The sequence below is a fragment of the Armigeres subalbatus genome, chromosome 1, assembly GCF_024139115.2.
Source record: "Armigeres subalbatus isolate Guangzhou_Male chromosome 1, GZ_Asu_2, whole genome shotgun sequence".
In the NCBI taxonomy this organism is placed as follows: domain Eukaryota; kingdom Metazoa; phylum Arthropoda; class Insecta; order Diptera; family Culicidae; genus Armigeres; species Armigeres subalbatus.
This window is the reverse complement of record NC_085139.1, coordinates 317,828,968-317,845,222: the sequence shown is the minus strand read 5'-3', so window position 1 is coordinate 317,845,222 and position 16,255 is coordinate 317,828,968. Positions and strand designations below refer to the sequence as shown.

At 39.5% G+C, this 16,255-nt stretch overlaps 1 protein-coding gene across 1 annotated transcript; it reads right to left on the bottom strand.

Moving 5' to 3' along the window:
• Window positions 1–3,777, bottom strand: LOC134207592 (uncharacterized). Its single transcript, XM_062683298.1, has 3 exons — window positions 3,630–3,777; window positions 2,971–3,144; window positions 1–1,234 (listed from the first exon to the last, which is right to left on the bottom strand). The coding sequence occupies exons 1-3, from the start codon at window positions 3,775–3,777 to the stop codon at window positions 171–173; spliced, it is 1,386 nt and encodes a 461-aa protein (XP_062539282.1). The 3' UTR covers window positions 1–170.
• Window positions 3,778–16,255: the final 12,478 nt, after the last annotated feature.

The following is a 16,255-nucleotide window of genomic DNA, read 5'->3' as shown; positions in this document are numbered from 1 at the left end:
TATTCGTCGCCCGGAGAATCACCATTAAAATCACACAACGTAGGGTCGTCCCACCCAGGACGAAACATTGTCTTCTTTTCTTTTTTTTTTTATGGGGTTATAATATCTTAAAAACTAAGAAAATACAAATGGCGTACTTGACTTAATAGTTGTCAATCTCCTCTCGTCCTCTAATGCGTTTGCGCTCTTCCCATCCTCTTCGCAAACTCTCCTACAGTTCCCGGCCTCACATCCTTGATTTGTGACCATCTGTCGTAAGCCACAGCCCTCATCCTTTCCGGTATGGCTCCCCGACAATACTTGGCAATATACGCGTACCAATCCAGTGCATCTCGACTGCGGGGTTCTTCCGGATAGAGATCGTCGAAATCTCCGGCGTCTTCTACATTATCCAGATCACCGGCCCCGCCAAGACCAGTGTTATCCTGAATGGGTTCTGCCTCTGGGTCCACACCTCCAGCCTCTCCATCAGCGGAGGCAACTTCTGCATCTTCCAGGGATCGTAACTGCTTACGTAGAGACTCAATCTGACGCCTTGCTTCATTCTCAATTCCTTTCACAGTATCAATCTCACTCTTCTTGAAGAACTGCAATTGGAGAGAGCTGGTGCATGAATGCGCATAAATGAATAAGATTGCGTTGTCTATTACTGAGCTCAATCCGCTGGGCTGGAAGAATATAGCGTTAATGGACCTGGTAGATAATAATGCACATCCGATTAAGTGTGAGAACATGTGTAACCCACAGTCGAGTGCAGCCGAATATGGACTCTTGTCTACTAATCCCAAACCGGATAAATAAGGGCCATAAGAGTAAGGCAACGTGATCTCTTGACCCGGGATGTTCATGCGATTAAAATCCTGACGCAGGGTCGGGGTCATTAGCCATCGGGTGAATATACGTGTGTTATGGCTCATTAGCTCGCAACCATGTCCGATTGCTGCAACACCTGTACAATCTTTGTACGACAATATGAGCGTTCCGAACCTCAATTTAGTAAGCTTGTGTTTCGGGAACATGGCAAAAAACATATCCACGGCACACAGAAGTTTTATGAATTCAGCATCTATATAAACAGCGGCCAAGTTTACAATAGCGACTTCTATGGCATCCCGAAGAACTGGCGTTGTAAGTTGACTCTTCAGAGCATCCCGCAGATTGTAGAATGTTATGTATTTTGTGTATGTGTTTCTGGTGACTATTTTGTTGCTTTGAATTAGCGAAAAAAGAAATGCTAGGAGTGTTAATTGTATTATGATCATGGTTCTGATTACTGATGCTTTTCAGTTAATTTAAACTGTTTGTTGGGGTGAGATTATCAATTTTTTGTTTGTTTCCGTCTTTTTGTGTTTCCTAAAAAGAGAAGTAGATTTTTGTTTTGGTGTAACGTTGAAATGTGGGGTTTGGTTTTGGCTGCAAAGGTGTTCATCTGGGGTGAATGGATTCTATTTGGTTTGCGTTCCTGAAATGAAAGATGAGATAGGTTAGTTTTTAATTGTTTTGATTTTGTTTTTATTTCGTTTGACATGTCTAGTAATTTTGATAGTCCTTTCGTTTTCTGCTACGCACTTTGACGTAGTAAATCTAGGGTCTAGTTTCTTCCTTGTTCCTTTCTTTATGTAAACTGTTTTTTCTGTTTATATTACTGGAGGATCTTCTTTTTTGTCATTATATCGTTTCATTTTGTGTTGGGCTTTTTTCAAATTTTGTGAAACTTTCTCAAATATATTATGTGAAGTCCTGCTTATTTCATTAGGATTCGATGTGTTTATTCTGTTGAAGATTCATTCATTTGGGGTAAGTCCTGTCGCTGAGTGAACGGTGTCGTTATACAGGGCCACCATCGTTCCCATTATTTGATTCGAACTACTTCCTGGAAATTTATGCCTGTTAGTGTTGAACAGTTCGATTAGGGTACTGTGTGTTTTTTCGATTTGCCCGTTCGATTCTGATGAAGAAGCAAATTCCATTCTTGTACCCAAGTTTGAAAGGTAATCTGCCATCCTTATGCTAGTGAAGGATGCTTCGTGGTCGCATACAATTAATCGTGGTATGGAAAAAGTTGAAAAATATTGGCTGAGGGCATTTTGGATGTCTATTATGTTCCTTGTATCGATTTTTATTGCTTGTAAATGTTTTGAAAATGCACAAATTATTGTTAAATAGTTTTCTTTGTCGATTCCAAATATGTCGATGTGTATTCTGTGGAATGGTGCATTTTCTATAGGTCTTGATGAAATTTTTATATTATAAGGCTTCCTGTCGTATTTATGTCCGCAACAAATTTGACATGCGTTATTAAATGTTCTTATTTTTTTCACCATCTCTGGGAAGAAGAAAGATCTTTTAATTTGTTGCTCCACCTCTTGAAGCCCCTGGGTGCTCTGTCGTGCTCTTTCCTGATGATATTGTCTTGACGTTCTACAGATGTTACGTCTTCAACCATATTTTGGGTGACCACTAAATGGGCATGTGAAAAGTGATTCCTATAGGCTTCCTGTATTAAGTTAAGAAGGTTCTCTGGTGCATAAACTGCTGTTTGCCTTCCGTTCCAATATCTTTTAAAGATATCGGTTATTTTATCTGTAGCGCAATCATTACAACAGATAATAGTTCGCTTGTATCCGGGGAATACGTTTCCCGTTATTTCAGAATTGAATCTGGTAACGCGAAGGATTTTTTGATTTCTGTAGTTGTTTACCGGCCTTTCTGTGAAATGGATAAACAACTCTTCAGAACTTGAAGCGGAATGAACCGTTTCTGCATCTGAAGACTCAGAAATTTCGTTGACATTTGCTTCTACCTTTCTGCTTAATGCATCGGCGACTACATTTGTCTTTCCTGTTTTGTATACCACCGTGTAATCGTAATTCTCGAGTTCTAATCTCCATCTAATCAATTTACCATTTTTATTTGCATTTTTAATGAAAACCAGAGGTTTGTGGTCTGTGACCAGTGTAAATTTATTACCGTGGAGGTAAGTGTTAAATTTGTCTATGGCCCATATGATGGCCAATGCTTTCTTCTCGGTGGTTGAGTAGTTGATTTCATGTTTATAAAGCGTTCTTGAGGCAAATGCTACTGGATGATCTTTGTTATCATTGATTTGCGATAGAACTGCTCCCAGCGCGTATTTCGATGCATCTGTGGTTAACACAAATGGCTTCGTAAAGTCTGGATGTGCCAGTATAGTTTCAGAAATAAGAATGTTCTTACATTTTTCAAAACTTCCCTTGAATTCCTTATCGTTTATATCAACTTTTGTATCCTTCTTCAAATATTTTGTCTGCTGACTCTGCCGTCCATCTTATTATGCCATAGCTGGCAGTTATAAGTAGATAGATCTTGCTTGTCTCCGAGAGCTGATTGCAAGATCCGTTTTACTTCCGCGAAAGTGGTAGGATTGCCGTTAGTGCAGAGCACATCTTTGGCGTGTCCCTCAATTTTATTTGTTACAGCGGTTAAATAGATTTGAAAAGTGTCCGGAGACACCAGCGATTCAAAATTATTTAATGTTTTTTCCGCTGTTTCTAGCCACCAATTCAATTGTTTTTTGTTGCCATTAAAACTTGGCAAAAGTTTGATTGGGTCGGGTATCCTAAATGGATCGACCGTCACTGTTCTACTACCTCCGTTGTCGGTAGCTTGGCTAGTGGATGCCCTGTTATGAATTTGATTCTCATATTGCGCTTGCTTCGCAGTGAGATTATTTATGGCCTGCATCATTTGAGCCATTTGCTGGGCGATCGCCTCTAAGGGGTTTTGTTGCTCAGCCATCGTAATTAAATCGATCGGAATGGACAAATTGTTAATCGGTACGTGAGCGTATTCTTCCGAAATGCCACTACTTTCCGAATCGGAGCTGCTATATAACTCTGGCCGAAGGAGCCCTCGTGCTTTCTTCAAAGCAGTTTTTACTTTTGGCATTAGATGCCGTTGGGGGAAAGACTTGACTCAATTCATATCTGATAGTAAACTGAGTTGGAACCAACGAGTCGTCTATCTGGTAGTGCGACTTGTATAGTGAAGTGTGTGCGCTATCTGATAGTACGCAGTAGAGGGGGGAAATTAGCTTGGCTTGGTTCCTATCTGATAGTAAACCAAGTTGCGGCAAAAAAAAATGTCTATCTGGTAGTGCAATTCTTTTGAGAGATTATGCGCCTATCTGGTAGTACGATAATCTCCTCGCAAGTAATTTTCAGGGGAGAATAAAGAGAAAAAAAAATTACTTACGGTTTTGCATTCGTGTCCGTAGGTCCAGGTTGAACGTTGCTGGTAATCCAGGTGTCCTCAACTCCGTGCGACGGATCTGTCTAATCCTTCAGTCGTGGATGCTCTCGCGGAACCACTTATAATTACGTTTTTTAGTTCGTAATCTGCCACTGTTATCACTTACACTTCACTTCAACCGTTTCCGGACGGCTGCGCCAATAATCACTCTCGTCCTTCAGTTCATTAAAAACATTTATTCACTAAGTACATTCGATAATTACACTTGATAAACACTCGATAATTACATTAATTAAGAACTAACTACGTTCACCGACCGATAATCAATAACTGACCGCCTGAGGCCCTGTCTGGTCCTATTTAATAATGATATTTGCTGATCGAGCAAATAGCCTAAAAATGCTGATCAACCGATACGCTGCTGTTGATGTCACTGTTGTCGGGCGGGTGGAAATGCTGACCTTGCATCCGGTCACACGTTAGGAACTGGGTCAGCTGAGTGTGTAGATGCATGCGTCAGGGGAATCCCGACTGTAACTATATGTCGGATTCGTGGCATGATGAACCCGGAAGCCGCCAAGGATGAGCATGCCTAGATCTGTCAGTTCTTCCTGTGTTACGTTTCCTGATGGTTGTCCCACCTGCGGAGCTGTAGTTGTCCTTGTCACTGTCAGGAGATTGAGTGGGTTGATGACCTGGTTTGCTTCTCCGATAGAGACACCAAGACTGACCCAGTCGAAACGTAGGGTATCCTTGATGGTTGAAAATAGAAGCTCCAAAAATGCCAGGACTGATCCGATTGATGGTGGATCTCTTCTGATGGCACTTCTAATGTGGTGGTAGTTAGGTGTGCTCCTGCACGGGTGGTGATAACTTGAACAGATTCACAACACATCGGACAGCATGTCCGTCTGGATTTGACTTGAGTAAGAAATGAACGTCGTTTCTTTATTGTATCTTTCTTAAATACTAGTTTACAATTGTCTTCTTGCGTTCAGGTACGTGACCCAAACACGTGAGTAGGTAAAATAATAATATAACGGTGTGGTGTCTGACATTGGAAGTGTGCTTAAGGTTAAGGCGTTTATTGTTGATGTTTATAATGTGATGTTTTGGGCAAAACCCGTTAGTGGGTTTGTTTTAGGTAAAACCGTAAAGAGTACTTTTCGTAGACAAATGACAATGACAAGATAATGGTAGCTAATTAGGTATTCGATAATTTATGCTAATGGGTTTATCCTTATTGCTGATTGTTGGATTTTCCTGACATGATATGCTAGTATGCTACACCTCCCCTTTAGGAGAATGGTGTAACCATTCGAAAAGAATAAAAAATATATATAATTTCAATATGAAGTGATGTACGCTCCTAACTTTTTACGCTTTCATCAATCTATTTTGTGAACTTTGGACTGTTTATTTGTGACCGTATGTTTGATTATACAATTTGGTTCTTCTGATTTAATTATTACGTATGGGCCGATGTAAAAAGGGTCTAATTTCTTCCTATTTTCGTTTGTGATATAAACTTTATCTCCTACGCTTAATAAAATAGGGTTTGTATTTGTATTTGCTGCAATTTGTCGGTTTTGTTTACTCTGAATCAAGCTATCTCTAGCTATTTGGTTGGAGTTTTGGAGTCTAAATTTTAGTTCGGCATCATACTGATCAAGATTATAAATTGGTTCAATTGTTGAGTTTAAATTTTAGAATCTTGCGGTAGCCTAGCTTTCTTGCCGAATACTAACTCATAAGGAGTGTAGCCATGTTCGGTGTGTGGTGTAGTATTGAATGTGAATTCATAAAATTTTACCCAATCATCCCAATCTGTTTGATGAGCATTGGTGAAACATCTCAGATATTCGTTTAAACATCTGTGATTTCTCTCCAGTGCTCCAATTGACTGTGGGTGGTATGCTGTCGAAAAATTTTGTTTTATTTCCAATAGTTTACAAATTCGTTCCATAACCTCATTATTATACTCTGATCCTTGGTCAGTTCTAATTTCCAAGAATGATCCATAGATCAGGATAAAATTGTATACTAGTGCTCTGGCTAATATTGCAGCTTCCTTTGTAGGTACTGGTACAAGTACCACATATTTAGTTAAATTACATTGTATTGTCAAAATATACCTGTTCCCTTTATCAGTTCTTGTCAGTGGACCTGCAGTGTCTACTGAAAGGACTTCAAATGGTCTAGAAGGAGTCGTAGTGACTACTTCTGGCTGCTTAGTATGTCTGGTTACTTTATTCACCTTACATTTTTCACAATTTCTGACAAAGTTTGATATTAAATTTTTCATGTTTTGAACTTATATATTTCTCTCAATTTTAAATATAGCCGATGTTGGCCTATATGACCTCCCGTAGGTGTCATGTGATAATGTGTTAGTATTTCATTGATATCCTCTTCATTTTCTATAAACGTCTGGGGTTTATAAAGTATTATCTCGTACGTGGAAATGGCATTGTTTGCGATTTCCTTGAGTGTATGGAGCGAGATAAAATTAAATATTTCGTTTTCCGTTGAGAGTGCTAGCTTATCTCTCTTGTAATGCTTCATATATTTCGATATTTCTAGAAGAGCAAACTCTAAAGCTTGACTTCCATTTTCGCGCGTGAATGTTACGTTAACTGTTCCTAGCATCTTTCTATAATTATGATTAAAATGGACATCCTTAACCGATTGTTGTGCACGCTACCATCGAGTTTAAGGAGTTTATTGGTCTGAGAAGGGTTCTCAGTTTGCCAAGCTGTGAGGTGATCAGTCTCACTGCTAGCTTCCTGTGAATCCGTGGGTATTTTAATGTTTCTTTCTTCTTTGTCATGGCTCTTGTGTTAACCACAAGAACACTTAGACTTTAAGTTGTTCTGAAGTAGTAGGAATTACAATACGTGAGAGCGCGTCCGCACAAACGTTTGCTTTTCCCGCTACGAACTCGATATCGAAATTAAAATCTTCTAAATCAACTCTCATCCTAGTGAGTTTTGACGTAGGATTTTCATATTGAATAGGTATACCAGAGGCCTATGGTCTGTTCTAACCAAGAACCTTCTTCCGTACAAATATGGTGTGAAATAGTTAACTGCCCAATGGATTGCTGTTAACTCTTTTTCGATTATTGGTTTATTACGTTCACCGGGTGTGAAACTTTTGCTTGCAAAAGCAACTGGAAATCTCCATCTTCGTACATTTGGGAGAGTACTGCACCACATGCTATATCTGACGCGTCTGTAGTGACAATAAATTTCTTTGAAAAATCTGGGTAGCGTAAAATTTGGGGTGACATTAGATATTGTTTGAGTTTCTGGAAACCTTCTTCATGGGCCTTGGTCCATTGAAATGTTGAACCTTTCTTTTGTAATTCGTTTAATGGTTTGGCAATGTGCGCGAAGTTTGGCACAAACTTCCTGTAGTAATTGCAGAACGCTACAAATCTGCGTGCCTCTTCGGCATTCGTGGGTCTAGGAAAATTTTTCAATACATCGAATTTGGAGTCATCTGGAAGTATTCCTTTATCGGAAATTTTATGACCGAGATAGGTAACCTCAGTCCGAAAAATTTACATTTGCTGGCATTAAGTTTTAAATTGTAATGCCTTAAACGCTCAAATGTTTTTCGTAAGTTATCAAGGTGATGATCAGCAGAACATCCTGTAACTACAATATCATCAATGTAGATGAACGCACATTCTGGAGTAAGTCCAGCCATTGCTATGTTCATCATTCTCTGAAAACTGTTGGGACTGATATTTAAACCAAAAGGTAATCGTTTAAACTGGAAATGACCCGAGGAAGTAGAGAATGCGGTGTACTTCCTGGATTCTTGGTCTAGTGGGATTTGATGGAATCCTGACATAAGATCAAGAGTACTGAAGTACTTGCTCTTCCCAATTGGTCCAAAATTGTGTCTATGCGTGGTAGTGGAAATTTATCTGCTAATACCTTTTGTTTAATTGCCTGAAGTCCACTACAAGTCTCCATTTTTTGAACTATCATCAGACTTTTTCGGTACTAGGAGAATTGGGGAATTGTAAGAAGACACTGAAGGTTCAATAATGTCTTCATCCAGAAGTTTTTCACCTGACTTTGAATTTCTTCTTGTTGCGAATGTATGGATTTATAATTTGGTATGTACACGGGTGAAGTATCCTGTAATGGGATATGCTGTGAATAAAATTGTTGGTCGTCAACTTTTCTCCAGGTAAGCAAAATACATCAGAGAATTCATTAATTAAGTTTTTAAGTTTTGGTTTTACGCTGGGTAAGACTTGGTCCATGTTAATTTCTGAAAAGATTTTACTCAATCGTGTGTCCCGGTCCTTCTGAGGAACATTGCTCCCGTTTTTAGGTTTAATGTAATCATCTAACAAGTCGATTTTTTGGTTCAAAGTGTGTAATAGCCACTTGTTTGAAGGTGGTATTTACAATTTTTACATATGGAGCACTTTGTGAAACAATAGTGTTTGCACAGAACACTCAGGAGGATTTCCTGTGATAATACTACTGATTCAGCTGTAACATTAAGATTTGGAAATTTTCTGACCACTTCGCATCTCGCTGGAATGATGATGCTGTTGTTAAATTTATCTTCGATTGGTACTGATACCAAACAATTATTGAAACTAAAGTTGAGCAACCAGTTCTCGTAGTCTAGGGTGCATCTATATTTAACGAAAAATCCCGACCTAATATACCGTCGGTTAATATCGGAAAGTCGTTCCCGACTATCTGAAGTGTATGTTCTAACGTTAAACCATTAGCGAAGGTTATACAGGTTTGAGCCTCGCCCACTGTATTGGTAAAACCTTCTGTAATGCCTGTCACTTTAAATATTTTGCAAAAATCAAATGGTTGCGTGGGGCTTAATTTTCTTTGTTTAATGATGGAAATTTCTGCCCCTGAGTCTACTATAAATGTACATTTGGACGATTGGACATACAGTGTCACAAAATTGGCTGCACTGGTGTTGATTGTGTATACTAATTTTGTGGGGTCATGAACTGACCAGGTGCCCTAAAAAGCGTTATTTTGCATCGAGCCACCTGGTTTGCATAACCGGGCCTCCAGTGGCATCGTCAACATTCCTTGTTGTTGGTTTCCTACCACTGCCATCGGAGTATTGAATGGCATTGGCACTTGCATTGCTTGCTCCTGCGCGCTCGCTGTGAAAATGTTTCTCGTATTGAAATTTGATCTTCCGCGCTGGAAACGGTTATTATTATACCCGTAATACCGTCGTTGTGGCGGTTGATTGAATTGTGATTGATTAAATTGTGAGCGGTGTTGTTGCAGCCGACCGCCTCTGAAACGGTTGTTCGAATAATTTCTAGGGTAGTAATTTGAATCTCTATTGCTGGAACTTTGGTTTCTGTAGTTTCCGCGGTAGTTCCTAGAGTGTTGTCCTTGATTACTATGTGTATTGGCATCGCGTGTGTTGAACGAGAGTACCTGAGCATGTTGGTTGTTATTGTTTGAATTTTCCAACATTTTTGTGTCGCATCTTTTATGTCATTGAAAGTCCCTGCTTTCAATATAATTTTATTCTCCTGGGAGTTGGTACCATTAATTAGGGTTTCAACGCCCGTTTTGTTGCCATGCTGTTTGCTAATTGCACGGGAATACCCTGCTCGATGTAGACCGCCTTCAGTTTGTTTGTAAGCGTGTCTACTTCGTCGCAAAAATTTTCTACAGATCCTTTCTGCTTAACCGCTCTCAGTTTTGCCACCACATTGTCTGGTGTGATTTTGCTAGCGCATCGTTGTTTGACGTTTTGCGCTAGTTCGTCAATTGTGTTGAGGTTTTCTGGTAATCCCAGCCTGGCTTTGCCAGTAAGACGTGTTTTCAAGAATTTTATGGCCCTGGGTACCATATTGTTTGCTGTTATCTCCTCTAACAAGCTAGTGGCATCCAAAAATGCGTCCAGCCCTCGGCAGAGCCGTCGTACGGCTGCACGAGTGCTGTAGCAGTTTTGATGTCAAAGTTTCGTTAGGTGTCTCGGAAGGCATGATTGAAATGGTGGTAGGGTTCTGCTTGCTAATTGGGGTTGGATTAGACGTGATGGAAACGGTGGGGGAATTTTCCCACGTTCTGAAGTTTCCATAACCTTTTACAAAAAATTATCGAGTTTGCTACAGACTTTAGAGTAGGTTTTGGACGGAGTGGAAATTTGCGTATTTTCAAAATTTGTGTATTTTCTAAGATTTTAGTACATTCCATGTATCGAGCCTTTAACGCTTGGTAAATTTTCACTTCGTCGTTCCACTGTGTATCCGAAAGACAACGCCTGTTTTTGTTTAAGACCGATTTATATTCATTTAAAAATCTTTGAGTATTTCGCCCTTTTCTAGTATTCCCTGTAGAGACCGAGGACGTTTTATATTCTTCAACAAATTTGTATGTTCCTTCTAACGTACTCATCGATCGTTCTCAGTCTATTCATTTAGTTTCAAATAAAAGGATTTTACATTTATAACAAATTTTTAATTGTCGTTGAAAGAATTTTAGTATTGTTTTCCACATCACACTAGTCCATCATTGCTTATCATATGAATTATAAATATATTCTAGCACTTTTTTTTTTCATACCTGTATGTTTTTCACTACTTCGTATAACGGTATTACTGCTACCACGGTTGCTGGCACCGGCAGTCTTCAGGGTGGTCAGGTTTGACCGTTCGCCCCTGACAATGTGTGATGTCTCCGCACTCGTTGTAGCGTCTCGTAGGGTGGTCTGGCTTCGACCGTTCGCCCCTTGTTGTGATGATTGGATGTTGCTAACTACGGCTGATTTATTGCATTTCACTATCCTTCACCGCGCTGGCTTGTGCTGTCGCTATGATTATTTTGATCAGTTTTGCTTGTTCACTTTTCTTCTTTTGTTGTTTGTGTTTGTATAGCGCAATGATGATTGTAAGCACTATCACCGCTATCGCTAACGTGGCGATTATTGCTAAGTACATAACGTTTTCATTGATGTTAAATTGTTCCATTGGCACTTGTAAGTATTCCTCACTTTCGGTAGTTTCCACTAAATGAGTGGACGTACTGCCCTCTGTTGTCGTCGTCACTATTATGGGCCAACAGCCCCTTACGCCGCACGCGAGTTTTATCATTAGTTCGTTTTTCTGCGTGTGCACTTTTGTTCTCACTGTGTGCGTATGTTATTTAATTGGATCTCCGCCTGGGCGGCTTGTCGGATTTTCGCACTTGTGAACTTATTGTGGGCGCGTATACACATGTAAGCGACCAGTACGCCTAGCATAATAACAAACGTGCCCGCTATCACTCGCACTTCGATGGTGTTCTCATTATGGTTGATTATCGTGTCACCGAACCACATTTTCAGGCTTTGATTTCACTAATTTTCCGCTGATAACTATAGGTTGCCGATTATAAGTCCGGATCGCACTGAGCTACTTAGACACTTTGTACAAACAGCAAAGGCTAGATCGCCGATTAGAGTCACGGTTCGCCATTAGGTGTGCTCCTGCACGGGTGGTGATAACTTGAACAGATTCACAACACATCGGACAGCATGTCCGTCTGGATTTGACTTGAGTAAGAAATGAACGTCGTTTCTTTATTGTATCTTTCTTAAATACTAGTTTACAATTGTCTTCTTGCGTTCAGGTACGTGACCCAAAAATCTCGTCCCAGTTGGCAGGCGGCCAATAGCCGAGCAGCAGCGTCGTTGTTCTGAGCCATTTTGATGGCGACTTTGGAAATCGATAGCGGGATAATACACCGAATCAACTTGGAATCAAAAGTCGGAATCCTGTTCTTACAAAAAATGCGGTTTTAATTTTAATAATGTTTCGATTGTTTTTTTTATTTTAAATTTGGATTAATTCATACAATGTGTTATAGTTGAAAGCTTAATGTGAGCCTTTCCAAAAAGTGCAAAACGAGAAAACACTTAAGATACACTTATTATCCTGTTTTGTCTGACTTCAATTCCAACGTCATCAAATTTACCTGCTTCAATCTATTCGTAGTAAAAGTTGAAACTACATTCTTGACGAATCAACCTTAATAATACGGAATACGCAACAGTACGTTGATATTTGAATCCGTGCTCTCCTGTGATGACTTTACTCTTGTACGTGGTCTTAACTTTTGCATTTTTAACTAAATGCAGTTATCTGTATCTGAAATAAAAAAAACTGACCAATGGAAATCACTTTTATCGGTTAGATTTTGTAATCTTGACCATCAAAAAACAATCTTTTATATCGGCAATCAGTGACAAAGTATCTTCATTGGCTGTGTTCGCGCGTTGACACAAACACTTGAGGATTGTCATAACCCTTTGAACCTACTGTCGATGCAGTTGGTTTGAACAAGTCCACACTTCCAATCAGGTGCTGAACCCGCTTTCACCCTGCCACATCTGACATCTTCACATCTTTCTCGGATTATCATATCCAGGTATCGGAAAGGAGAATACGCTAGAGAATTGTGAAGACCTCGTTCCGGATTGTGAGATTCGAGTTGGATTATTTTGTCGCAACGTGCTGAAATTTCTATTATTCTGCTTTGTCTGATTTCAATTACGACGTCATCGAATTTGTTCGCTTCCTTCCATTCGTAGAAAAAACTGAAACTGAGTTCTTGACGGATCAATCTTAACGTGCTTCTCTACGTTGGTATTTGAATCCGTGTTTTCCTGTGATGCCTTTGTTCGGTAATAAGAAAAAAACGCCGCGATGTGAAATCTTCATCATTCTTGGGAAACAATCGGTTATGATTGCCCAGTCAACACAAGATCGTATATAATGTCATATAAGATGCTCAAGTGGAGGCGATATACACACTTCCCCATACAACTTGTACGTATATGGCATCCACTTTAGCATCTTATGTGGCATCATATACTACTTTGTGTTGACTGGGTGATTGTTGATGTTTTAGTACTCGTATGGTTCAACTGTATATTGAAATTCAGCTCTACGTTGATTTCAATCGCGATACCATCAAATGTATTCTCTTCTTTCCAATCTTAGTGAAAATTGAAGCTACGTTCTTGTAGAATCAACCTCAATGATACGGAATATGCGTTGATAAACGTTGATATTTATGTCCATGTCCTCCTGTGACGTCTCGGCTTTTGTAGATGTTCTTATTTTTCGCATTTTTAATGGCCATTGTGTATCTGAAAAAAAAAACTGAACAAGGAAATTAACTTTTTTAGAATTAGATCCTATTATCTCGAGCATTGAAAAACAATCGTTTCAATTGCCAATCAGGGACAAAAATAATCTTTTTATCTCAACGGAACACTTTTGCATCTGCTGTTGTGGTGACGCGCTAACCAAGTTATGAAAGCGGGTTGTACGGGTGAGTTCGTCCGCTGAGTTGCCTTTTTCTTTCGTAACACAGGACTCCTCTACTGTTAAGCCATCGAGATGTAGATTTAACTGTTCAGAACTGCTGCTCCGAGGATCCACCATCCAAGACGCGTTTTGGCAGTAACCGGTTTGTTGTCTTTGCTCTCTCGTACGCGCAATGAAATCAGGACTCGGACATGCTCTATTCCAATGATGATCCCAGGGATTGCGTCGGTATAACTGCGGACTGGAAGACCCTTCAGGTTTTGCTAAAAGTTCTGTAGATCGTTATACGAGTTTGATTATTTTGTCGCAAAACGAGAAAACAATTAAGGTGCTTTAACGTGCTGACATTTCTATTATTCTGCTTTGTCTGATTTCAATTACGACGTCATCAAATTTATTCGTGTCGTTCCATTTGTAGTAAAAAATAAAATTGTATTCTTGACGAATCAATCTTAATACATAATACGTACGGAATATGTCTGAGTGTATAAACGTGCCTGAGTGTATTGTGAGATTCGAGTTGGATTATTTTATTGCAAAACGAGATAACAATTAAGGTGCTTAAACATGCTGAAATTTCTATTATTCTGTTTTGTCTGATTTCAATTACGACATCATCAAATTTGTTCGCTTCCTTCCATTCGTAGTAAAACTTGAATCTGTTTTCTTGACGGATCAATCTTAACGTGCCAGAGTACGTTGGTATTTGAATCCGTGTTTTCCTGTGATGCCATTGTTCGGTAATAAAAAAGACGCCGCGATGTGTATATTTTTATTTATATTGATTCCATAGCACCAATCTAGAACGAATTGAGGGGCTTATACAACCATTGGTCGGGTTTCTGCCAAACCGCACCAAGCGGTCTCTTGAAAATACGAATTAAATGCAACCACTTTCACGAATTTAAAAACCACGAAACACATAAAAAAAATGAACAAAATCAACACCTCCTGAATCGAACCACCAAAGGATCAAAGTCCGTATAGCTACTTTTGGACCAACTATTTAGATTAAAGATGACCAACTGACTAGTCTGCCACTGTAAATGGTTCCATACGCACTTTGAGAAGCAATTTCTTCGGTTCATATTTCACTGATCTTACTTTATTTATTGCTATTTGCAATTTAAACACAGTCACTTTTAGTACCAACAATTATGATCAACACGCGAACTAATGGCACTCGAAAGTCCGCGTTTGCTGGCTTGTGATTTGTTTTTTATGGTTGTGTATTTGATTTCAAAGCCTACTACTACCCATTTGAATGGCCAAAAAGCTTACTGTCAAGAACAGAATGAGATACATAATTTATAAAATAATTCCCTTAAACTCCGTTCAATATTTGGATATATCATGAGGTGGACGGTTTTCGATCCCCAACGGTATTTGATATGATTTGTAATCAATTAAATCTGCTAAACGAAAACTTGAGCAGAAAAATGGGAAATTATTGTTTGGCATGGGGCTTGCTTGGTGCAATTTGGCTGAAACCCGACCAATTGAAAACGTAAAAATGTTCGTTGATTTGATGCAGACGCCTCAATTTAATAATTGCTCCCGTAGAAATTCGTTCAAAAATTAAAAGATGATTCTCAAAAGCTATTTCTGAAAAAAAAAACAGTAATTTCTGGAGGAGTTTTTGGGATACATATATTCTGATATCTTCGAACAGAGCTTGTTAGTCATTTGGCTATCGCTTCTGCCTCATACGCAGGAGGTCATGGGTTCAATCCTAGGCTCGTCCCATTTCTCCTACTTTGTATCTTTCTCTATATTTCTCATGTTCCGGCAAGCGCTAGAACAGAAAATGGACTTCCATACCGTTTCCATTTCTATCCTATACCTTGAAATTGACTATTCTAGTAGTAACTGCTAGAATTGGAAATGAACGGAAAAGCTCGTTTCCTATATCCAATTAGAATTCCATCAATTGCTATCTCTCCTATCACATTAACTGCGCAAACCCGTTAACCAAGACGAACCTCTGTTCGTCGTCTACCTCACCCAAAAATACCAAAAAATTCCGCTTGAACTCGTGGCAAGTGCAGATGTATATTCGGCTTGCAGTGGTCGAGTGATTGCATCATCATTTCCTTCCCCATTGACATGCATTCTTGATTCTTCATTGACTTGCATTCTGACGTGGCAGGCGCCAGTATGACCCAACAAATGCAATCACCAGTACTTGAATTATTACTTTTACCTTTCAAAAAGGGTTTTTAAAAAAAAAGACAAGGGAATTTCAACGAAAGAACTAACTACCTCGAACGATCGGAACGGAATGATTTATTGTTGCTAAATTGAAATGAATCAAAGTCCCTACAGCATACAAAATGCTGACCTAGCTCCTAGCAAGTGTCAGTTGGACTGAATTCCATCGGTGCTGCGTCGTCTTCGTCGTCGTTGCCACATGGTGCGAGTTAAGTTTATACGAACGGATTTCTCTTTTTAAAAAAAGGTTACTTCATCATTCGCGAGTCTAAATCGAACTGATTGCTTTATTCAATATTGAAACTTATTACACCTCAAATGCTTACACTTGCACTTTCCGTCGTCATCGTCGTCGCACGCCGAAACTGCCAGGTTGCTCGATGTTACCATCCGTTCTGATGCCGTCGTCAGCATTCTGTAATGCCCTCGTTCTGGCGGCCCGTCGCCAACTCGTTGCGATGAGGGTCGTCAGCTTTT

Coding starts and splice junctions, on each gene's coding strand:
- LOC134207592 (XM_062683298.1), bottom strand. CDS start 3,777: ATGGCTGAGCAACAAAACCCCTTAGAGGCGATCGCCCAGCAAATGGCT. Junction 3,145..3,629: donor CCAAGCTACCGACAACGGAG/GTAGTAGAACAG, acceptor TGTTAACCACAG/ATGCATCGAAATACGCGCTG. Junction 1,235..2,970: donor ATTTAACACTTACCTCCACG/GTAATAAATTTA, acceptor TAACACTCCTAG/CATTTCTTTTTTCGCTAATT.